This window comes from Biomphalaria glabrata, chromosome 3 (genome assembly GCF_947242115.1).
Source record: "Biomphalaria glabrata chromosome 3, xgBioGlab47.1, whole genome shotgun sequence".
NCBI classification, from domain to species: Eukaryota; Metazoa; Mollusca; class Gastropoda; family Planorbidae; genus Biomphalaria; species Biomphalaria glabrata.
This window is the reverse complement of record NC_074713.1, coordinates 36,182,198-36,206,483: the sequence shown is the minus strand read 5'-3', so window position 1 is coordinate 36,206,483 and position 24,286 is coordinate 36,182,198. Positions and strand designations below refer to the sequence as shown.

General features: G+C 38.4%; 1 protein-coding gene and 1 long non-coding RNA gene across 22 annotated transcripts in view; both read left to right on the top strand.

Annotated features, from left to right (window-relative positions):
- Positions 1 to 24,286, top strand: part of LOC106056965 (calpain-B-like) — a 119,942-nt gene that overhangs the window by 78,207 nt on the left and 17,449 nt on the right. For 12 of the 21 annotated variants that reach the window (XM_056024822.1, XM_056024804.1, XM_056024802.1 and 9 more), the window contains exons 2-7: positions 20,179 to 20,248; positions 20,796 to 20,907; positions 21,943 to 22,083; positions 22,277 to 22,445; positions 23,304 to 23,384; positions 24,119 to 24,219. In XM_056024822.1, the coding sequence (XP_055880797.1) occupies positions 20,179 to 20,248; positions 20,796 to 20,907; positions 21,943 to 22,083; positions 22,277 to 22,445; positions 23,304 to 23,384; positions 24,119 to 24,219 (674 nt within the window). Of the gene's footprint in view, positions 1 to 982; positions 1,115 to 4,179; positions 4,736 to 20,178; positions 20,249 to 20,795; positions 20,908 to 21,942; positions 22,084 to 22,276; positions 22,446 to 23,303; positions 23,385 to 24,118; positions 24,220 to 24,286 lie in introns of those variants that run through there. The other 9 variants (XM_056024820.1, XM_056024812.1, XM_056024814.1 and 6 more) reach the window with 4 other exon arrangements.
- Positions 1,773 to 3,450, top strand: LOC129925300 (uncharacterized). The gene is made up of 2 exons (XR_008777096.1): positions 1,773 to 2,025; positions 2,736 to 3,450. It is a non-coding gene; the product is annotated as an uncharacterized LOC129925300 (long non-coding RNA).

Here is a 24,286-nt window from a genome sequence, read left to right as displayed (position 1 = left end):
GTGTCAGTGTGTGCAAATAAATGTACCTACAAACACGTGTGTATGCCTGCGTGGGTGGTGGACTAGAAAGTGAACTGAACTATATACATTTTGATCCATTAGAATTGTGTACTTGTGTCTGTTGCCATTTCCAAAGACTGGCTAATTATTGTTGTATGTGCAGTACTCAAAGTAAACATAAAATGGTGTTTTGTTTTTAAATCTCATGAATGTGACTTGTTGTTAGCACTGCAATCGAAGAATATTGAGACATTTCTGTACATGCATTTAGATGTTTAGTTTTATCTGGTAAAATGTTTCCCTGTTTCGGATGTTCCTTCAGAGTTGAAGATAACTTACTTCCTAATCCAAACCTCCCGCAGGACGACGGGGATTTGAGCGGGCAGGGTTTGAATCCGGGACCATCGATTAAATCGAAGGACAGTCCAGCGCGCAAACCGCACGACCAGGCAGCCATATGATCTTGCTTCAGAAATAAAACAAACTAAACATCATAATAGAAGAATTCTCTTTGGCCAAATAAAAAAAAAGGTTCAGTATAAGCGCTGTTAATGAAAATACTTGAATGAAATCTATTTCAAATACTTCGTGTGCTTCTAGCAGCCTGGTTACTTAGGGTATTGTTACGTAGTGTATTTTAACCCTTAAAGTATTGAGCTGTGCTGAGTGCATACAAAATGGAATTAGAATTCTGATGTTTAGAGGCTAAACTACCACACGCGTTTTAAGGGTTAATTAGTGTATAGCTATTGCTTAAAAGCGCTTTGTCTGACGACAGCGTGATCAAAACGTGTTCCTTCCACACACCATCTGGACAACTTGTGTTCCTTGATACACCACAGCTTGTCGTGTCCTGCACTGCCATTCTAACCAACTCAGCAGTTTTCTTTGCAGATCGATAGTCAAGCAGACGAGACGTGCTTCAGTTTCAACCGCCATCTCTTGTGGAGTTCTGATCGAACTCTTGGAAAACCAGTCACCATTACCCTCTTGACCCCCTCCTTTTCCTCGCGTTGTTGCGCTGAGTAGAGCTAGGTCAATCATATCAGAGCGTAGTCCTTGCTAGGTGGACCGAGTGGACATTATCTTCCGTGGTGCCCATGGAGTGGTTAATGTGTGTGGTTAAATTGTGCATTCAGTTCACTTACAATCTTGAGCAGCTTCATATTTAGATACTCTCGAATTCAGATGAATCGGACCACATTGGGATTTTTGTTTTTGGTTACCAACTGGTCCTGATAATTGGATTCGACTCTATTTTAGAATTGGTTTCGGTTCGAATAAGCGGAAATCCTATGGGAGCTAGACGTTAACTGTGTTGAAGAGATTTGTTTTTATTAACTCTTTCTCTCCTGATTGACGATACCATCGTTGATTTGACCCCAGTTAACTTAATTTTTGGGTTCATAAACTTTGATTTGTGTTAATGATATATAACAAGGGCATGCATTTATCTCTACCAATTATACAATTTGTGACAAGTCAAAAACTCGCTGTCAGAGTCACTCAAATTTATCACAGCATTAATTATTATTTTTCCTTATTTATTTATTTTATTTCAATTATTTCCCCGTCCTAACCCCAATTTCTTCCCCCGCGCCACCTTTTCCGCTCCAGGCTAGACTTAGTTGACCACCTTGGAGATAGCTAAGGCGCGTCCTTTCATTTATCTGCCCTTGACCGGGGCAAAGATAGACACGTTCTCTTTAGTCTTATCCGCGGATGTCCGCCGCGATTGACCCCCCCCCTTTGGGTGGAATGCAGGTCACTCTTCCCCCCCACGTCTCTCTTTGATCTAAGAGATTACACGGGTCAATACACCGCGTGGTACTCCAAGGTGTGACGCTTGTCGGACTTCACCCACGTGTAAGCTAATTCTTAGCCTAGGACGTTTCCTGTGTCCGCCCACATTTCCCAGGCATATATAAGTAGATTCAAATCAAGCCAGACCCTTTCACTCCTCTATCGCTGTCGATCGAGTCTGGACTATATCATTTATTCTCCCTCCTAGAGGAATACCTGGTGGTAAGCCGAACTTAATCACAAGTTCCATCTTAATTACTCTGTGTATATTTCCATTGGATTTTATCATGTGTAGTTTATTATTTCATTTATATTTAATTAGTGCATTGTGTATTTCTCACTGGCGTAAGTAGAAAACATGAACATGGCTAATGTATATTTTATGTATTGCATTAATCTATCAATGCTACGTTGCTCAATTGATCATTGATGCAACCATGTATATATTTGTACACCTTATTTTATTTCCCTTATCTCGGTTGACCGCCTGATAATTTTACTAGCGCACTGATACTGCGTCTAGTGAAGAGATTTGAATTATCTCCCCTGTAGTCATTTCACTCTTACGAGAGTTGCGCTCTCTCCATTCAAGCGCGCTCCATTGTTCTCGACCCACGGTCATATGCAAACAAACCGTCTCGGTCGCTGACCACCGCCCAACTCACCCCCCCCCCCTTTTCTTTCTCTATCCACCTGTGTTGTTTATTTGAGATTGTTATTTCCCCTTCTATGTACATTCTTATATTATTATTTCCCCTTTCATGTACATTTTTATATTGCTACTATCTGCCATCTATTTTCCAAATCCCATTTGTCATCATCTCCCCTTTATGCTCTAAAGCAATTTTACCAATCTGACGAATGCACCTCAGTCGAGGGCATCGATAAGATGTATGAGAGACATGTCCTAACTTGTCTTTAATTATCCGCAGCCTCCCTCAGGTGTCTGCCTATTTATCGGATTACTTACCTGCCTATTTGCCTACTGGCCTATTTAGATGCTTAGTGCTATTCAGCACTGTATTTGCTATCAAGAATCACCTATCGCCTATTTGCCTACTGGCCTATCTATGTGCTTAGTGCTATTCAGCACTGCACTTTCCTATTGAGTATCACCTACCGCCTACGGAGATCTACTCAATTCTACTACTTGGCGCTATCGGCATTGCCCGCCTATTCGACAGCCCACCTGTCAAGCTATTAGGCGCGACGTCCCTATAGAGTCAGATCTGTGCGAGACGTCATAGCTACGCCAACCCTCGGCAACTCACTGGACATATCCTGTCAACTACGCTGCCCACGGCAGATCAGCTCTGCCCGCAGTATCCTTGTGTCACGGTAGCCGGCCACCCGCCCTACTGTGCCCACTACAGATATTAGATTTTGGGGATTGAGACTCCACAAGAACTATATCACCGGCGTCCCTCTATCCGCTAGAGCGCCACCTCCAGCTGCAGAACCTCAAGCCAGGACACAGCCAGCTGCGACATCAACAGGAATACCAGCTAAGTCAGAGGACAAAGTGACATACTCTTATTAGGTGCTACAGTGATGATCAAAATACCTTACTAATTAGAGATAGATGCAAACCCTCCCCCTTTTATTCTTATATGTATATTTATGTAAATAAATATTCTTTTATTTTAACTTTTGTATCTATCTTTCATTGCTTTGTCTCGTTGTGTGCCTGCTCCCGATTCATATGCTGATAAGTGGGGGTGTGATAGCTTTAAAAATAATCATCCCCTAGACATAAAACGAGCCAAACACACGTCACATTTCCCCACCTGTCACACAATTTTCGGATTAAAAGAAATACGTTTAACCCTAACAGGCTAGTGAAATACAAATGGGGAAAATGAATAATTCCTTCTGAGCGCGGAAAATAATTACGGAGAGATAAGAGTTAAAACACCAAATGAACAATTTGACAATACTTTTCTTTTATTGACCCTAAGCAACATTTGTTGCTGAGACTTTTCTTTTATTGACCCTAAGCAACATTTGTTGCTGAGACCAAGTGTGTCATTGATTGAAACTCAAAGCACAATGTGTTATTGTGTGAAACATCTGGCCACTATTTGATTTCATCCATTGCACTGGCTCTCTGTTTCATCTTTAATTTATCAACTTTACATTCCCGTCTTTCCATTGAATTGGAACAAAGTCGTAAATCCACTTTGAAATAAATATGCCTCGAAAAACAACAACTCATTAGGTCTATGTTAATGTTTTAAAACTTTTCTTAAGATCACGACATTGAAATTACTAGAGACAGTCCTAGTTTAAACCTAGATCTACATAGCAAGTCAAAGTAGTTCAAGCGTGTCAAGTTTTTTTTAAAAACTAGTTAATCCAAATAGTTGTATACATCAGTTTCTTTCAATACAGATCAGCTGCTTTTTTTTTAAATTCCCGCTGGTTTGAACTGGATGTGAAACACTTTGACGACCTCAAGTTTCACTGAACGAAACTTAGTTAATGTGAAATCTAAAGTTCATTCACAGTACAGTGTTGAAAAACTTGATTGACTGTTTATTTCTTGATAGATTCTTATCCTAAAGACTAGACAATGAATTTCTTTAAGAAAGTTGGCAATGCTAGGGAGGAGTTTGACAGATACAAACAGGAGTTTGAAAACTTCCGTCGTAGCATTGGGGGAGGAGGCGGCAGTGTAAGCATCAAGGCGGACAGTGGGGTCAATGTGTCCAGCGGGAAGAACTTTTTCATAAGACAGCCGATAGCTGGGCGAAACACCAGGGAAGATAAAAGAAATCCCTTTGCCAATTTAGCCCACCAGAAATACGATGAGATCTTGGCCAAGTGCCAAGCAGACGGCATACTGTTTGAAGATCCCGAGTTCGAAGCTGTGGATACTTCAATTTTCTTCAGTAGTGCTCCCCCTCGAAGATTTGAATGGAGGCGCCCTGGCGTAAGTTTTTTTTTTTTTTGTAAATATGTTTCTCAATGACGAGTAGATTGACATTTCTATCAAGTCTGTACTTTAAGTCAATATATACTATATACTTTTTTTTCTCAATGACGAGTAGATTGACTGACATTTCTATCAAGTCTATGCTTAAAGTTAATATATACTATACACTTAAAAAAAAACAACTCTTGTTTTATACATGATGTTTGTGGATTTAAATTACATTTAACTTTAAAACAAAAGGATTCGCTTTTACGAGACCAAAAGTATCATTACGTTGTCATATATTTGACACAAGCGATGATAAAATCGAATTTTTAGTAGACTTTTTAGTTTTTGAGGTCTAACCGTGACATGCAGACGGACGGACAGACACCCTTTAGATCGAAAGGTCTGAAAGGGGAACTTTTACTTTAAAAAAAAAAACGTGACAGACAGACTGACGGGCAGACAACATTAACGGGGGATGCAAACAATGTCTTTTTTTTATCTGTTTCTGTCTGTCTCCTAAAAAATTTGCAAACCTATCCACAACAAAAGTGGTAATTTTTCTTTGTTTGTAACTTTCTGTTTACTAGTAACTCGCCTCACGCTGAATGAATGTTTCGTATACTCCTGAGCAGCAGTAAAACATTTCACTAGTATTTAACTCGTTCAAAATACTTGACAGAGTTCAAAGTAAATGTTCAACTTGTGTAAAACAAGGTGTTATGCGTGTTATCATCTGGGTTGTACGTCATCTGATCATCTGGGTTGTACGTCATTTTATCATCTGGGTTGTACGTCATCTTATCATCTGGGTTGTACGTCATCTTATCATCTGGGTTGTACGTCATAGAAGTTTGTAAGTGAACACTTCAGTTATTTCCTCGCTGGAACACTTGATTCTTATATGTGTGTGTTGGTGTGTGCATACTTTAAAAAAAATGTCCCAAAGAAGCTCAGATTCATACCCCTCAACCCCAATCAGTTTTCCGAGTGGATTATGTTTAGTAAATTTCCACTAGGAATCCAGAAGTTTCATCTTTCCTTGTGTAGTAGAAAGGCTGAGATAAGATGTAACAAAGGCACCTGCACTTTGAGGTGTTAGGGTCATCTCTGTAAGTGTGTTTGACTGACTTATTTCTGTGCACCTCCTAGGGAAGCAAAGGACGCTACCACACATCTCCACCACACTTGATACTTTCTTCATCTGCTCTCATGTCATTCCAGTATCCCCAGCTTCTCTGATGACTTAAACTTTTCCAGGTTTGTTGACGCGTGCCCACTTTCTTATTTCCCTGTGGTTCTCCATCAAGTGCCTGCCCTGCGACATTAGTAGTTATCGCAAGTTGGACCACTGTAGATTGTAATATGTCAATAAAAGAAAACAAGGTTACAAAAGACAGTTTGTGTGGAAACACAAACTCAAAATCGGCCCCCGAAGAGGTCCACCCAGGCAGGCTTTAATATTTTCAGAAAGAACATACAAATAAAATTTTATCAAAGACAAATGAGAGATAAGAATGGAGAAAGAAGGTTAACAGATCTTGTGTAGTGCCCCAACGGTCCCGCAGATCAAAGCATAGGTGTAAGTGAATGTAAAGTTAGATGTGAACCTGGCCTAACTAGTTCCCCTTTCAGACCTTGTGGTCTATAGGGCAGATGATGTAAAGTTCATCTGTTTTTGTGGCCTACGGTTAGCGAGGGTGTCATGCAGCCAGCACAACGACCAACCGCCTATACTTTTCCCCAACTAATGTCAGGTACCCATTAGAGCTGAGTGGACTCAGAGGCGCCCAAAGATTCCAAAGTTGAAAATCCCAGTCTTCACCAGGATTCGAACCCGGGACCCCCGGTTGGGAAGCCAAGCGCTTTACCGCTCAGCCACCGCGCCTCCCCTGGCCTAACTGATGTCTTATAATTGATCTAATTGTTTTGAAAAGGCTCAATCTCTTATTCGAATCCTCAAAAAAAAATTATAAAAAAAATATTTCCGTAATAAAAAAATGTTTCAGAAAAATGAAGTTTATAAGATTACTATTCAATTTAAATTAGGTCTAACATATAATGCATACTAATTAGCTTTTTCTCTTTAAAAAATTGCTTGCATAACTGATTTTAAAAATTAGATTTTTCGCTTTAAGAAAAAAGAAAAGTAGCCGTTGCATCAGAACTTTGAATGGTCTAAAATATTGTGATGTCAGATTTTCAATATCTTTTCTAGTTTACGAGATCTAAACGGGACAGACGGACAGAAATTTCGCACAAAACTAATAGCGTCTTTTCCCCTTTCGGGGGCCGCTAAAAAAGAGATCTTCTATTTAATCGTTCCATTCTCTATAACTGTCAAAATGTTACATCTCGCGCTTTAAAAAGGGGAGGCTTTATTATTTTTTTTAGCTTTGCCCTTGGCCTCATTTTACTTTCCTCTTTGGTTTTTTGAAATAATCTAAATGTCTAAACTGTAAGTTTACTGAGCTGCAATGACGACAAAACTTAGTCGTATTATTTTGTTTATCTCTTATATCGCTTGCATTTCATTAGCAGCAGGGACAGTTTGTGTTTGAGAGGCATTGGTACTCTCATTGACTATCATTCATTTTGTTCTGTGTTGGACATGTTTAAACACCCTTGCAATCTTTGGAGATGACTTGATGCCATTCTATAAATACCTTGCCAAAACTTGATATTTGCAACAAGAAGACTTTTGAAGTAGTTATGTGTAGCATGGAAATACGAATCTGATTGGTTTTGTTTCCTAATTGTAAAATGTAAACGGCCAATGTCTGTTCACTTTGTCGTCTCTATAGGAAACCTTTCTGTGTTCACGTGATCAAATTGGATTGGCTAAATAACAATGAGATTTGAGCGCTTGAATATTGCCTGTATAGAAGACGGAAGAAAACAACCCATTACGATTACATGGACTGCTTCAAGAGAGAGTTTTTAAAACGGATTTATTTCTTTGGCTTACTTGGATAGTACATGGATAGTGCCCATTTGTTTGAGATGCCTGGGAAATGGGCGTACTTTCAGCTGCTCAAAATATGCATCAAAGTGTCGGGATAGAACGAAAGGGAAGTTGTAGAATGTTAGTGTGTGTGTGTGAATAGTTTAGACATCCAAACCTTGGTACTCTTAACGGGGTTTCTTTCATTACGACAACTACCACAAGTGTTGGAATTTACAACTATCACAAGTTATACTATTTTTAGTATGGTCTAAGTGGGCGTCATTGGGGAGAAGGGACAGGGACAAGGGGGAAACGAGAAACACTCTAAAACTCGATCTTTTCTTAATGGGGCGCTAAAAAAAAAAGAGGAAGTGGGTGGTAAATTTAAAAAAAAAAAAAAAAACTTGATTTCCAATGCACCTCCCCCTTTTTTTCACTGTCAAAGTTATTAAAAATCGGCCTCCAATGGGATCTATGTGGTCTGCTTGTTGTATAGATCAACTCTATATTAGTGTTTCAAGTTTGTGTTCAGTCACTAGGTATCGTTTTACCAGACCTGCATCACACCCCAATACTGTTTGGCATGCAGGTGAAAGTCATTATCTGAGATTTTTTTTTTCTCTACTAAAAAGGTTTACTATTAGATCTACCATTCAAGCCAATTTTAATATGTACAGTCAGCTTTGAAGAATAACCCATTGGTCGGAATTATTCTATGCACTGGCGGATCCGGGGGGGGGGGGGGCGGTAGGGGAGATCGAACCCCCCCCCCCACTCGGCCGCACAATTTGTATACGAATTTATTACTTATGTCAATAATATATGCTAATTATTTATATTTCAACCTATTATTGGGCGGTCCAATAAATTTATAGAAATCACAGCTTGCTAACAGAATCAATTAAATATCTATATGATTAAAACGTGTTATTGGTGTTTTAACCGATCTTTATATTATGTCGTTCCCCTGTTTTCCGATTGGGTGGAGGGGGGGGGGGGCATTACATCTACTGCCATTCCCACCTAAACCATTTGAGTGTGGCGGGGCGGTCATACTTTTATGGGGAAATCATAGTTTGTGAACAAAATTTGTTGAATATCTATATAATATAAGCTACGTATTGATATGTGAACCCATTTGTATATTATGTCGCACACACACTCTAATCTCAAATTTTATCATTAGTAAATATAAAATGAAATAGGGTTATACAAGGTGGGAGGGGCGATACATGCAATCGCCTTCCGCCCATCGGACAAACCAATACTTTTTCTTTTTAAATTATAGTTAAGAAATTACAAAATTAAAAAAAAAAACTGTCACTAACATACTTTATATGTGCTATAAATTAAATTCTTATATCGAGTCGCACAACCCCTATTCTTTAATGCCAAATGCAATCATTAACAGAAAAAGGAGCGAGGATTAACAAAGTTACAAACATGCTTATTCAACAAAATGTATCACTTACAAATGAACTTTTAAAAAAAAAAAAGTATTATTCTAATATTTTGCTTTCGTCGGCGATCTTCAAAGCCTAAATCTAAACATGTGGGGTATCTTCAGATCGTTTATTTGCAATATAGTAGGGGGCTTTCTAATTCATATTAGAATATTTTTCAAGTCAAACATTATTGATAAGGTCATTTTTTTAATAGGATGAATAATTTACTGTAGATGTCAGGAGAATGCGTTTCTGCAGTGAAGAATGCAAAAAAAAAAAAAAAAACGATTTTGGCGTCGGGGCTTAAGGAACCTTACAGCGCTTCCCCAGACCCCCGCGCAATCAAGAGCAACATGTCTGGGTTTTTTTCTTCGCAGAAAGTTGAGAAACACTGCTTTTTTATTTCTCATATATATATATATGCTGTACTCACATTTATGCACAGGGTTAGGGTTTACTGGGCGTTAGGGATAGGGTTTGGAAAAAAATCGCCCCCCCCCCCCATTCCAAAGTTCTGGATCCGCTAGTGATTCTATGCAAGGATCTGTCTCAGTCATGCCACTACTAGATCTACAGTTGAGTAGACTATACTTCATACAGAGTTCTAGAACATTGTGTGCATGTGTTTCAGTATTTTCTCAAGATTTCTCTCTCTCTCGTTTTTTTGTTTGTTTTTGATGGTTTGGATCTTCACATCGGCACAATGTAGGTCATGTTGTGTCCTTAGTCCTACAGTAGAGACTCCCTCCTCTATTCCACAAGTAGGCTCTACAGTAGGGTCCTACAAGGACTCCCTCTTCTATTCCACAAGTAGGCTCTACAGTAGAGTCCTACAAGGACTCCCTCTTCTATTCCACAAGTAGGCTCTACAGTAGGGTCCTACAAGGACTCCCTCTTCTATTCCACAAGTAGGCTCTACAGTAGGGTCCTACAAGGACTCCCTCTTCTATTCCACAAGTAGGCTTTACAGTAAGGACATAGTCCTACAAGGACTCCCTCTTCTATTCCACAAGTAGGCTCTACAGTAGGGTCCTACAAGGACTCCCTCTTCTATTCCACAAGTAGGCTCTACAGTAGGGTCCTACAAGGACTCCCTCTTCTATTCCACAAGTAGGCTCTACAGTAGGGTCCTACAAGGACTCCCTCTTCTATTCCACAAGTGGGCTCTACAGTAGAGACATAGTCCTTCAAGGACTCCCTCCTCTATTCCACAAGTGGGCTCTACAGTAAGGACATAGTCCTTCAACGACTCCTCTATTCCACAAGTGGGCTCTACAGTAAGGACATAGTCCTTCAACGACTCCCTCTTTTATTCCACAAGTAGGCTCTACAGTAGGGTCCTACAAGGACTCCCTCCTCTATTCCACAAGTGGGCTCTACAGTAAGGACATAGTCCTTCAACGACTCCTCTATTCCACAAGTGGGCTCTACAGTAAGGACATAGTCCTTCAACGACTCCCTCTTCTATTCCACAAGTAGGCTCTACAGTAGGGACATAGTCTTTCAAGGACTCCCTATTCTATTCCCCAAGTAGGCTCCACAGTAGGGACATAGTCCTACAAGGACTCCCTCTTCTATTCCCCAAGTAGGCTCTACAGTAGGGACATAGTCTTTCAAGGACTCCCTCTTCTATTCCCCAAGTAGGCTCCACAGTAGGGACATAGTCTTTCAAGGACTCCCTCTTCTATTCCCCAAGTAGGCTCTACAGTAGGGACATAGTCTTTCAAGGACTCCCTCTTCTATTCCCCAAGTAGGCTCTACAGTAGGGACAAAGTCTTTCAAGGACTCCCTCTTCTATTCCCCAAGTAGGCTCTACAGTAGGGACATAGTCTTTCAAGGACTCCCTCTTCTATTCCCCAAGTAGGCTCTACAGTAGGGACAAAGTCTTTCAAGGACTCCCTCTTCTATTCCCCAAGTAGGCTCTACAGTAGGGACATAGTCCTACAAGGACTCCCTCTTCTATTCCCCAAGTAGGCTCTACAGTAGGGACATAGTCTTTCAAGGACTCCCTCTTCTATTCCCCAAGTAGGCTCTACAGTAAGGACATAGTCCTTCAACGACTCCCTCTTCTATTCCACAAGTAGGCTCCACAGTAGGGACAAAGTCTTTCAAGGACTCCCTCTTCTATTCCCCAAGTAGGCTCTACAGTAAGGACATAGTCCTTCAACGACTCCTCTATTCCCCAAGTAGGCTCTACAGTAGGGACAAAGTCTTTCAAGGACTCCCTCTTCTATTCCCCAAGTAGGCTCTACAGTAGGGACATAGTCTTTCAAGGACTCCCTCTTCTATTCCCCAAGTAGGCTCTACAGTAGGGACATAGTCCTTCAACGACTCCCTCTTTTATTCCACAAGTAGGCTCTATAGTAGGGTCCTACAAGGACTCCCTCTTCTATTCCCCAAGTAGGCTCTATAGTAGGGTCCTACAAGGACTCCCTCTTCTATTCCCCAAGTAGGCTCTACAGTAGGGACATAGTCCTTCAACGACTCCCTCTTTTATTCCACAAGTAGGCTCTATAGTAGGGTCCTACAAGGACTCCCTCTTCTATTCCCCAAGTAGGCTCAACAGTAGGGACATAGTCTTTCAAGGACTCCCTCTTCTATTCCCCAAGTAGGCTCTACAGTAGGGACATAGTCTTTCAAGGACTCCCTCTTCTATTCCCCAAGTAGGATCTACAGTAGGGACATAGTCTTTCAAGGACTCCCTCTTCTATTCCCCAAGTAGGCTCTACAGTAGGGACAAAGTCTTTCAAGGACTCCCTCTTCTATTCCACAAGTAGGCTCTATAGTAGGGTCCTACAAGGACTCCCTCTTCTATTCCCCAAGTAGGCTCTACAGTAGGGACATAGTCTTTCAAGGACTCCCTCTTCTATTCCCCAAGTAGGATCTACAGTAGGGACATAGTCCTACAAGGACTCCCTCTTCTATTCCCCAAGTAGGCTCTACAGTAGGGACATAGTCCTACAAGGACTCCCTCTTCTATTCCCCAAGTAGGCTCTACAGTAGGGACATAGTCTTTCAAGGACTCCCACTTCTATTCCCCAAGTAGGCTCTACAGTAGGGACATAGTCCTACAAGGACTCCCTCTTCTATTCCCCAAGTAGGCTCTACAGTAGGGACATAGTCTTTCAAGGACTCCCTCTTCTATTCCACAAGTAGGCTCTATAGTAGGGACATAGTCCTACAAGGACTCCCTCTTCTATTCCACAAGTAGGCTCTACAGTAGGGACATAGTCCTACAAGGACTCCCTCTTCTATTCCACAAGTAGGCTCTATAGTAGGGTCCTACAAGGACTCCCTCTTCTATTCCCCAAGTAGGCTCTACAGTTCAAAGCTGTACAAGCTACTCTTTTATTATCATTCTATTTTCATATTTTTGTTTAATGCTAATGCAATCACCGCCGTGCTCTTTGTCTGGACATTGTTCGTAATGCCGATGCAAAGATTCAATCATACATAGTCGTACTCATAGTCATGATAATGAACTAAAGCCAAAACATTTGTGTAATATACATTTATATGATCTACTGTTTTAGTTAGGAAAGACATTGGCTTACAATGGTCATTACATTGAACTCAGATGTGTCTGAATGACGGACAGGAATTGGTGTGTGTGTGTGTTTAAAGGCTCTTAAAGCTCATTTTTGATTGTTATCATTATCATTTTGTGTGTTATCCTTATATAAGCCTTATTGTGTGTGTGTGTTGGTCTATACGTTTGAAGCATTTTTAGCGGCCCCCGAAAGGGGAAAAGACTCTATTAGTTTTGTGTGAAATGTCTGTCCGTCTGTCCGTCCTTCCCGTTTAGATCTCGTAAACTACAAAAGATATTGAAAATCGGACATCACAATATTTTAGACCATTTAAAGTTCTGATGCAACGGCTACTTTTTTTTTCCTGAAAGCGAAAAATCTAATTTTTTAAATCAGTTATGCAAATATTTTTTTAAAGAGAAAAAGCTAATTAGTATGCATTATAAGTTAGACCTAATTTAAAAAGAATAGTAATCTTATAAACTTCATTTTCCTAAACCTTTTTTTTTATTGCGGAATTTTTTTTTTTTTTTTTTTTGAGGATTTGAATAAAAAATAAATAAAAAAATAGATCAATCATAAGACATCAGTTAGGCCAGGGGAGGCGCGGTGGCTGAGCGGTAAAGCGCTTGGCTTCCCAACCGGGGGTCCCGGGTTCGAATCCTGGTGAAGACTGGGATTTTCAACTTTGGAATCTTTGGGCGCCTCTGAGTCCACTCAGCTCTAATGACATTAGTTGGGGAAAAGTATAGGCGGTTGGTCGTTGTGCTGGCTGCATGACACCCTCGCTAACCGTAGGCCACAAAAACAGATGAACTTTACATCATCTGCCCTATAGACCACAAGGTCTGAAAGGGGAACTAGTTAGGCCAGGTTCACATCTAACTTTACATTCACTTACACTATGCTTTGATCTGCGGGACCGTTGGGGCACTACACAAGATCTGTTAACCTTCTTTCTCCATTCTTATCTCTCATTTGTCTTAGATATAATTTCATTCGGATGTTCTTTCTGAAAATATTGAAGCCTGCCTGGGTGGACCACTTCGGGGGCCGATTTTGAGTTTGTGTTTCCACACAAACTGTCTTTTGTAACCTTGTATCTTTTAGTTTTCATAAAATAAATGAGTACACCATTATATATAAAATTAGCTGGTGTAGTAGGTGTATAGTAAGTGTCTTTCAATATTTGGCCACATGGCTACAGCGACAACAGCTGGACAGTTTCTAATTATTGGTGTGAAACATTTGTTTTGAAACTCAACACACATCCCCCAGTGGCATATAATACTTGTTACAAGTAGAGCTTAGCTTAAAGGAATTTCGCTACTGGCCATCCAAGTGATAGGAGATCTAGCCACTGGCCAGTTAACTACTGTTAGGCACTTAGTTGACTTAGTTGACGCGCCATAGTTGACGGAGGGGTTTACTTTGTTGATATTATTTATTAGCCAGATGAAGTTAGGACTTCAAGGTGACAACATCGTATAGCGGACTGTGGCGTTTTCGTATTTAACTTCATTTAAGTGTCTAACGGTCTGGACTTAGGCTTTGTACTATAGTAGTTTAAACTTATGTAATACGCCCGTACAAGAAACTCAAACCTCTCCCGAGTAATCTTTCGAAATCAGAAAGCCATCATATAACTGCAAGGTCAAGGCCTATCACACTACTTAACGTGACAAGAACATGAGTGAGAGAGGAGCATTTTGTGTTTTTTGTGAACTTGAATTTTATAAAGTGTCGTCTTGTTGATTTGTGACACTACTTGGTTGAGTTGTTTGAGTTCCATGTGTGTGTGCTCCAATTATTTGTCACATTGTTGTCACGTGATGGTGTTTACATTGTTTAAAAACCAAAAGTGGACGTTCCCCTACATGCCCTAGATCGCACAGCGTGTGACATGTATGACCCTGGATCGCACAGCGTGTGACATGTATGACAACTTGACAAGTGAGTTGTCCAGGTCGATGGCTCAGTGATAGCCTGATTCGAATCATGCTGCTAAAACTTAAATGTGATTATTGCAAAGAAAAATTTACAAGAACGCTGACCAGGAGTTAATGGGAAGAACGCCACATTTACATGCGCGTTTCTCCGTACTGTAAGATTTCTTTTTTTTTTTATATCAATCACAATTATTTAATTCCCACTTTTTAATTGACTAATTTTTTATTGATTCATGTTTTGCTAGGAACAATAAATAATTGTGTGCGAAGTTTCAACTTGATTCGAGAATGGGAAGTAGGAGAACTAACGTGTTTGTGCCAGACAGACAGAGTGAGTCGATGTAAGCTTTGTAACAAGCAAAATATAAAGAATCCTTAAAAAAAAATTTTCTAAGGGGAACGAATTCACACTTACAACTATATCTGTCAATAATGTAGAATTTATTTTCCTTTTTAGTAGCTTTTATATAGCGCAATTTTCATGCTTATAGCATGCTCAGAGCACTATGGTCCAATCTCTTTTGTGGACCAGTTCGGGAGGGGTATCTCTGAGAAGGTTTTCCATGCTGCCTTTAGACGCTCAGTAAAGACAAACTCTGCTTGAGTCTTCAGCGCTCTTGATAGGTAGCCAATCGACTTTTAAGAAGTTTAAGCCTCTCGGCCACACATCCCACAAATATTAAACAAAATAATTATCAATAATTAATTGACTAATTGGTTAATTTTTTTAGTTAATTTATGTTTTTGGCTTATGTTAGGAACAATAGTTGTTTAAAGTTTCAACTTGTTCCGAGAATGGATGTGGGAGAAATAACGTATACTGTCGTGTACAATTATTTAAGGGGACATAACCGACATATTTAACTATATCTGTGAACACTGAAAGATAATTTTCCCTTTTGGTTATTAATAACCAGTAATTAATCGACTAATGGGTTAATACTTTTGATTGATTCATGTATTGTCTACTTCAGTTAATAATTGTGCAAAGTTTCAACTTGATCCGAGAATAGGTGTGGAAGAAATAAAGTTTTCAAACTATTACCAGACAGAGTTGATATAAATTTTGTACAAAGTATTCTCCTGCGCCCACCTGAAGTAACGTCACTCCTATCCCCTTTATGGTCCTGTCCAATTTCTAGTCCCACGTTGACTCTATTTAATACAGAAAGATGAATAAAAAGAACTCAATAGCGGGTGACACTGGTTTGCGTTCAGCCATCTGTAACGTGGCAGCCTGACTCCGAAAGGCTTCACTGACTCAGTCAATCCATCAAATGTATAGCCAATCGGCTATACAGATCTGTGAGTGCACTGACCCGTGTAGGGCACGCTAGACATGAACAGTCCATGTGTTCCAGCTACATCATTGAAATGACCGACCTTTGAGGTGTGTGAATCAGTGCGAGATCAAATAAACCAAAAGTTGGACTGAATAGAAGGGAACAAGAAATGACAGGGGGAAAAACTGTACAATTGGGGGGTGTGGGGGTGTGTGCACACAACGAACATAACTGAGCTTTACTGTTACTGAACTTAATGCATATCAGTAAATAATCTCACATCTTGAAATATCAATACGGTTCTCAACTGTTTGTACACAACGTTATGAGGGCAGTTAGTGGTCTCAAACTGACCAATATCGTGAGTTCCCCCCCCCCCCCGGAGGTGGGCTTCAACATTAAGGTATACCTTTTGTTGAAACAAACAATACAATGTATCGATCTCCTAAAGAAACGAATAGACCTACACTAAAGTTCAGTGTTGAAACTTGCACTGATCTGTAGTTCTCTAACTATCAGCCGTGGAGATTACAGAAATCTGTTAACATTCAAATCTTAATACCGGGATCATCTTTATTGCACGTGTGTACCTAGCCTGATTTTAAAACCAACATGGGTTTCCCAGTAGTTGCTATGACAACTGGGGATGATGCGGCTCAAAGTGATTTATCGACCTGGTAGCCAATCTGTGTATCCGTGTGTGTGTGTGTGGGGGGGGGGTGAAGGGCACTCATAATAAAGTCGAGTTAACCTTATTGATATTTTAAGACATGAGATTATTTGCTGATATGCATAAAGTTCAGTAACCGTAAAGCTCAGAGCTAGTACTTATTTTTCACTAAAACCTGACAGCCTCAGACTTTGCTAAATCTACTATGTAAGGACTTCGTAATACGTTGATGAAAGATGCCATCAGCTTGTATTATTAAATGAGACTTTCAAATACATTAAAAATAAAACAATGTGATCACCAATTAAAATCGATCAGTTCAAGTCACATAGGTGCCTGTTCTCACGTCTGTCTCATGGGTTTTGTCCAGGGGCAAAATTCACATGGTGTTTGAGGAGGCTTGAGCCCTCGAGTTGGTGTTTGAGGAGGCTTGAGCCCTCGAGTTGGTGTTTGAGGAGGCTTGAGCCCTCGAGTTGGTGTTTGAGGAGGCTTGAGCCCTAGAGTTGGTGTTTGAGGAGGCTTGAGACCTAGAGTTGGTGTTTGAGGAGGCTTGAGCCCTCGAGTTCGAATTCAAGACTTAGAGCTTTTTTTAAAAAAAAGTATATACATAACATTTGAAAAGCTATCACGTTAACCTTCACTGTCCTTTAAACACCCCCCCCTTCTTTCTCTGACCTAATTGATACAATGACACTTCATATAAGCTTTGTTTATAATAAATATTTTTAAAATATATTTGTCTTGTTAATTGATGGGCATTACCGACGTATTCTTATCCACTAGATAGAGAACGTTTTTTTCAAGAAAGAAATCAAGTAGTCCACATCAAAACGTAGTTCAATTGTTATCTATTCCGTTCTATGGCAGCTAGTTTGATAGATAATATATGCATTTCTCAAGTGTTATATTAATATAGCTAATGATGTCAAGGTTTAGTTCCCTTGGTTATTATGACACCTTGTTTAATACAGACGTTACTTCAAAAAAAAGATGATTAGCCCACGTCCTACGCTCAGATCCTTACAGAATGATGATAGTGTAATACTCGTAGTGACTCGTAGTATTTATTGAATCCCACACTGATAATTATAAGAACTGTTAGAAATGGCAAGGGTCAGGGGAAGGTTGGATATTTGGCAATATGTTCTATATTTAGTATCGACTGGTAGAAATAAGATCTATAACATGGCACATCTATTCAACTTTCTCTTCCACTTTAGATAAGACTTGCAGAAATAAGCGTTAAAGGTTGAGAACAAAAAAAAAAGGGGAGGGGGGGGGGGTTCTAATGTCAAACGTAACATGACCTTTACGTGGCATAAATATTTTATATCAACATTGGCACCATGCCGGAAGCGAAAACATTCTTCTATCACTATCAGTAGGTATTTGACTCTCGCTTCTATGAAACTTCATAAACGTACCTACATATTATATACCTACACATCTAAACTTAAACACATAAACATAAACACCCATATACAGACACGGTAGATCTACAACATACACCCATAGACATATCTATGTAATACATACACAGGTGCCCTGAACCATATTGATCTAGATTCCGAAAGTCTAAAAAAACATAATAATCATTCTAGCGTTACAACATAGAGCCTACAGGCTTTGGTCAACTGAATAGGGAAAACACCCCTAGACAAAGATATCAACACCCATGCAAAGACATCAACACCCATGCAAAGACATCAACACCCATGCAAAGACATCAACACCCATGCAAAGACATCAACACCCATGCAAAGACATCAACACCCATGCAAAGACATCAACACCCATGCAAAGACATCGACACCTATAGAAGACTCAGGCCTTTGTGTATGGGTGTAGATATACTATCTATTCTAAGAAACGCAAGGGCACTTTGAACGATAGGCCTAGATTTACCACTGGTAAAAAATAAATATTTTACTGACTCACAACTTTCAGACGTTAGTCAACTCTTGGGAGAACATGACGTTGTCATTTCGAGTGTTAAGTCATAAGTTGCACTTAAAACAAGTAGAGCGAAGCTTTAGTAACAAGTAGACTAATGATCAAGAGATATTTATGCATCTAAAGAAACTAAAACCAAACATATTAGATCAGTAAGCTCGATAAATTTTAACTGCAACATTTTACAAGTCCACCCAAATGACATTAGTTGTGAAAGTAAATTTTAAGGTGGTTGGCAGTTATACTAGCCACATAACACCTTCATTAACTTTCGACCAAAGAAACATGACCTGAAATGAAATGGGAAATTTAATTTTACTTTTTAGCGGCTCCCGAAAGGGGAAAAGACGCTATTAGTTTTGTGCGAAATGTCTGTCCGTCCGTCCCGTTTAGATCTCGTAAACTAGAAAAGATATTGAAAATCCGACTTCACAATATTTTAGACCATTCAAAGTTCTGATGCAACGGCTACTTTTTTTTTTCCTGAAAGCAAAAATTCTAATTTTTAAATCAGTTATGCAAGCAGTTTTTTAAAGAGAAAAAGCTATTTAGTAAGCATTAATAGTTAGACCTAATTTAAGACGAATAGTAATCTTATAAACTTCATTTTCGTGATTTCAAAACAATAGCGCTCAACTGTTAGTATGCATTATAAGTTAGAACTAAATTAAAAAGAATAGTAATCTTGTAAACGTCATTTTCGTGAAAAAATTTTTTATTGCGGAAATATTTCCTTTATTTTTTTATTTTTTTTTGAGCATTCGAATAAGAGATTGATCCATTTCAAAACAATTACATCTATTATAAGACTTCAGTTAGGACAGGAGAGGCTTGGTAGCTGAGCGGTAAAGCGCTTGGCTTCCGAACCGGGGGCCCCGGGTTCGAATCCTGGTGAAGACTGGGATTTTCAACTTCGGAATCCTTAGGTGCCTCTGAGTCCACCCAGCTCCAATGGGTACCTGATATTAGTTGGGGAAAAGTAAAGGCGGTTGGTCGTAGGCCACAAAAACAGATGAACTTTACATCATCTGCCCTATAAACCACAAGGTCTGAAAGGGGAACTAGTTAGGCCACGTTCACATCTAACTTTGCATTCACTTTCACCTATCCTTTGATCTGCTGTACCGTTGGGGCACTACACAAGATCTGTCAACCTACTTTCTCCATTCTTATCTCTCATTTGTCTTTGATATAATTTCATTTGGATGTTCTTTCTGAAAAAATTGAAGCCTGCCTGGGTGGACCACTTCGGGGGCCGATTTTGAGTTTGTGTTTCCACACAAACTGTCTTTGTAATCTTGTTTATTATTTAATTGAGTAGGGCCAGATTGAAGCAGATCTTTTGGTCATCATTAATTGTTTTTAATATTGATTTTGTATGTTTTTTCTTAGCAAAAAATTGTAAAAAATAATTTTCTCTTTCAAATATGCCACAAACATTATATATAATAATACTGTAATTAGTATGCACTTTGTTTTCCTTTGCATACAGTCATGTAATCCACCTGTGAGAATTGTAAAGCTTGTTATAGGCTACTACAAGAAACCAAACTGAATTGTTTTGCTTAAATATGTATTTGATCTAAATTGTTTGCAGAATACAAGGCTTGTTTATAAATCTAAATGAAAAGTGAAGCGGATTATTAATTTTGTAAAATCCTTGTTGTTTTTTTTTCAGGAAATCTGTGACAACCCACAATGGATCTCTCAAGGTGCCAGTAGATTTGATGTCCGTCAAGGGGAATTAGGTAACCTTCCTTTTCCTTAACAACGGTGTCAAAAGTGGACCTACCTCTTTATTTTCATGGCAGTATTATCATGTCATGGTTAGGGTTATGGTTCAGTGATTTATTGAAGAAGCTTCTGGAGTCAACAATCATTGGAAGACAATCTAATAGAATTGTTATGTTCCTAATTTGAACTTTCCCTTTAATTTTCTTTAAAATATTACTTTGCAATGCTAACTGTGGTACTCTTGAAGACACTTCTGCACCACTTTCATAAGATCTGATTAGACATTTAAATGGGTACTTGAAGTCAAGTTGGTTCCATTTTGAATTATCACAATCTTTAAAATTTAACTCTCTTTCATGATTGATATATATTTAATAGAATTAAGCCTAATTTAAATAATAATTTAACTGATTAGAAAAGCTGTTTAAACTTTAAACATATATGGACTTCAATTTTGTATCTATTGATTTATTTCTTGTTGAAAAACAACAAAGTCTGTCCATGATATCGATACCCATGTAAGGAATTACAAAAAATGCATTTCAATATCCCTGTGTTTAGGTGACTGCTGGCTCCTGGCTGCTGTTGCCTCTCTCACATGCAACCCAAAGTTGTTTGAAAATGTGGTGGACTCTCGACAAACTTTTACAGAAAACTATTGTGGTCTTTTCAAGTGAGTTATATGACCTAAATTTATTCACATCAAGTTTAAGAAAAGATTTAGTTTTTAGTTGGTTTTGGTCAACCTGTGATCAATCAGAAATTAAAATCTACATACTGAACTTAGTTTTTATAGTTAAAGGGATGTGTGTTCATTACAATCTTACAACGATGGATAGGAAAATGTTGTAGATCTAGATCTAGTGCAGACTTGGAAGCTTTGGTAAAGGGGAGGGGAGAGGCATTTTAAAATGTTACAAATGTCACAAAAGTAAAGGTGGGTAAAATAAAAGTAATATTTTTACAAAGCTTATATCAACTCACTCTGTCTATCTGGTAATTATTTCTTTTACCTGATAACACAAGAATCAGTAAAAAAAAATAATAACCAATTGATTAATTAACTATTGATAATAAATTATTTTGTTTGTTATCTCCAACAAGGGAAAAAAATTGTAATAGACTGAAGTAGTGGTATAAGCTGAATTAGTCCCCTTTATAGGTTGTCATAATAATTTTAGTGAACACAAACCTGAAAAATAGGACGAGACTATAGAAACAACAGATAACTATACAATCTTCATGTTCATAAGCTCTCCACTAGAAAGTGGTTACCCTGTTGACTTGAGAAGCCATGAGTTTGGATTCAGGCCATTCCCCCTTTAAAAAATTTTTTTTTTGTAAATTAGTAAATTTTTAAGAATTAAATTACTGTAAGTCTAGCTCTATTACAATTTAATTACATGACTGATCCAAACTAATTGACACAAGTACACATGATATAAGCTTTGTTTTTCAAAAAAGTATTTTAAAAAATATTTTCTTATGTTATCAGATCATTTTTTTTTATGTTACAAACGATCTTGCTCTCTGTACTCATTGTTCATCTTTATGCATGCATTCTTGAACAATGTTTGTAATATATACTTTACAGCAGCATGTCAAAAATAAGACTACTTACAACTTTTTTATAGTTCATGTGACTAAGAGTAATATTTGAAGCAAACAAAGTCCTTAAGTTTGTGTTCACTAATTCAACCATCTCCAGGTTTAAATTTTGGCATCAAGGTGAATGGCAGGAAGTGGTTGTGGATGACAGGTTGCCAACTTACAGAAACCAATTGGTATTCATGCACTCAACAGAGAAAAATGAATTCTGGAGTGCTCTTTTGGAGAAAGCTTATGCCAAGTAAGAACTACATTTCTAAAGCCTTTTCTTTTCTAAAAAATGTTTTAAAATTCTGCCATATATTGTTTTGTTTTCTTTCAGTTGTAAATTTCTTCTTTAAATTTTAAACAAAATTTCAATCAAAATAATTTTAAGGAATATAACTATGGCATAGCCCCAATATTTTTAGTTTTAAAAAATGTTAATACCACAGGTTGATGGGCTCCTATGAATCTCTGAAAGGTGGAAGCACTAGTGAGGCTATGGAAGACTTCACTGGTGGTGTGACTGAAATGTTTGATCTACAGAAGGCACCACCCAACCTTCTCAACATCATGTTGAAAGCTAACGAGCGTGGCTCCCTCATGGGCTGCTCTATCGATGTGAGTTGTATCAGTGCCTGCATTCAGTGTCTTGTTTCAATGAACTGTGTCTGTTAGTGTCTTGTATTGTATCATTTCATGAAGGTGAGTTGTATTGTGCTTATCATTTAGTTGTCAACATTTGCAGTTTCATTGTATAGTAACATAGCTTATTGTGCAAGTGAGATGATTCAATATATCTTGTCATATGAATTCTCTATAGAAGGCATGTAAGGATCCTCCAACACTTCCATTAAATGTGTCTGTGCTTCCAATGGGCATATGCTGACAAGACTACCTTACAAATAACAATGTTCTGCTGGTAGCAGACGTGGGCAATGTAGAGACACTATTTATTTTTTTAGTCAATTTAAAGGAGGGTGATGTAACAGAGGCAGCCTCATGAAAGTGCTATAAAGCTTTGCCCTCATTGGCATAGAGGAAAGCTGCTGGCAGCAGTTGGCCTCTGAAAGAGACAGCTGGAGAGATCTCAACAAGGTTGTGGGATAAACATTTGAGACTCAAACAAAAGCAATTTAAATACACTACCAGCAGACATCTCATCAGCATTAGAGGTGGCAAAATGCATAGATAGCTATGGTGTCTACACTGTCATGTGAAATACTGCATTCATCCTTCATCTTCACAATTGAAGACAATACCTTGTAGATACCCAAGTCTGATTTGGCCTTGCATGTGTTAATTTGTTAAGAGAGAATTAACTTTTTTTCTAGTATTGTATCATTTTTACAGTATTAAAAATTTTGAAAAAAGTATGTATAAAAGAATGGAACTTATGCAAACAAAACAAGAAGTTAAAAAGTAACAGATAAAATATTATTCCATTTATTGCATCTAGTAGAATACATTTATTTACAGGCTGATCCAGGTAGAGTTGAAGCTGAACTAGCGAATGGTCTGATCATGGGACATGCTTACAGTGTTACTAGTGTTGTACTGGTGAGTAGTGCACACTTAAGATTTGCTTTCTTACTTTTCAGATTTGATGAGTACATTTATTGATTCATTGCATAGTAGAGATACAAAATGAAATAGTGTCTATAATGTATTCAATGTTCTTATTGGATTTCTCATTGACATATTGTATTTCTTGAAATACCAAAGGTTTGATACATATTTGCCATTTAGGCTGCTACAAATCTTTGAAGAACCCCATCTGTGGTCTACTAGGTTTTGAGGACTAGATGATGTATGGTATTAGTGACAGATGATTGAAGTAACTATTAGTATAAATCCATGGGAATCTGTCAAGAGGAGGTCTGTTTAACAGGCTTAAGCAAATAATCCTAGCACAGATTCTACTAAGCCCTGTTGAGATTCAACTTTGACTTCTGAGTAAAGAAATAGAGCTTCCAATAAAGCATTCATTGTTAAACCAGACTATTTAAGTTACTTGTAATCTGGAAGTAAAATTCTTATCATAAACAATAGTCCTCTTTTGTCATCTTTATATTTCTCCTGTTTGCAGAGGGTCAAGTTAAGATTTGTCCCTTTGCTTTGTATTGAGCCTAGACTCACTAAGCTGTACAGTTGGGTATTTATTTGATGCTTTTAAAAAGAGGAATGTTTTCTTAAGAGACATATAGATCTATATTTACTGCATAATGTATCATGATATTTTTTTAAAGTATTATAAAAATAAGCAGAATAATTTGCTTTTTCTGTTGCAATAGGCTGACATCAAGACAGCCAGGGTGAAAGGTCAGATACCTCTGGTGAGAGTTCGCAACCCTTGGGGTAACGGCTCTGAATGGAAAGGAGCTTGGTCTGATGGGTAGGTCATAATGCAATAAATAGAAGCATTTTTTCATAATAAATCATAGGATTGTGATTGTGTTTAT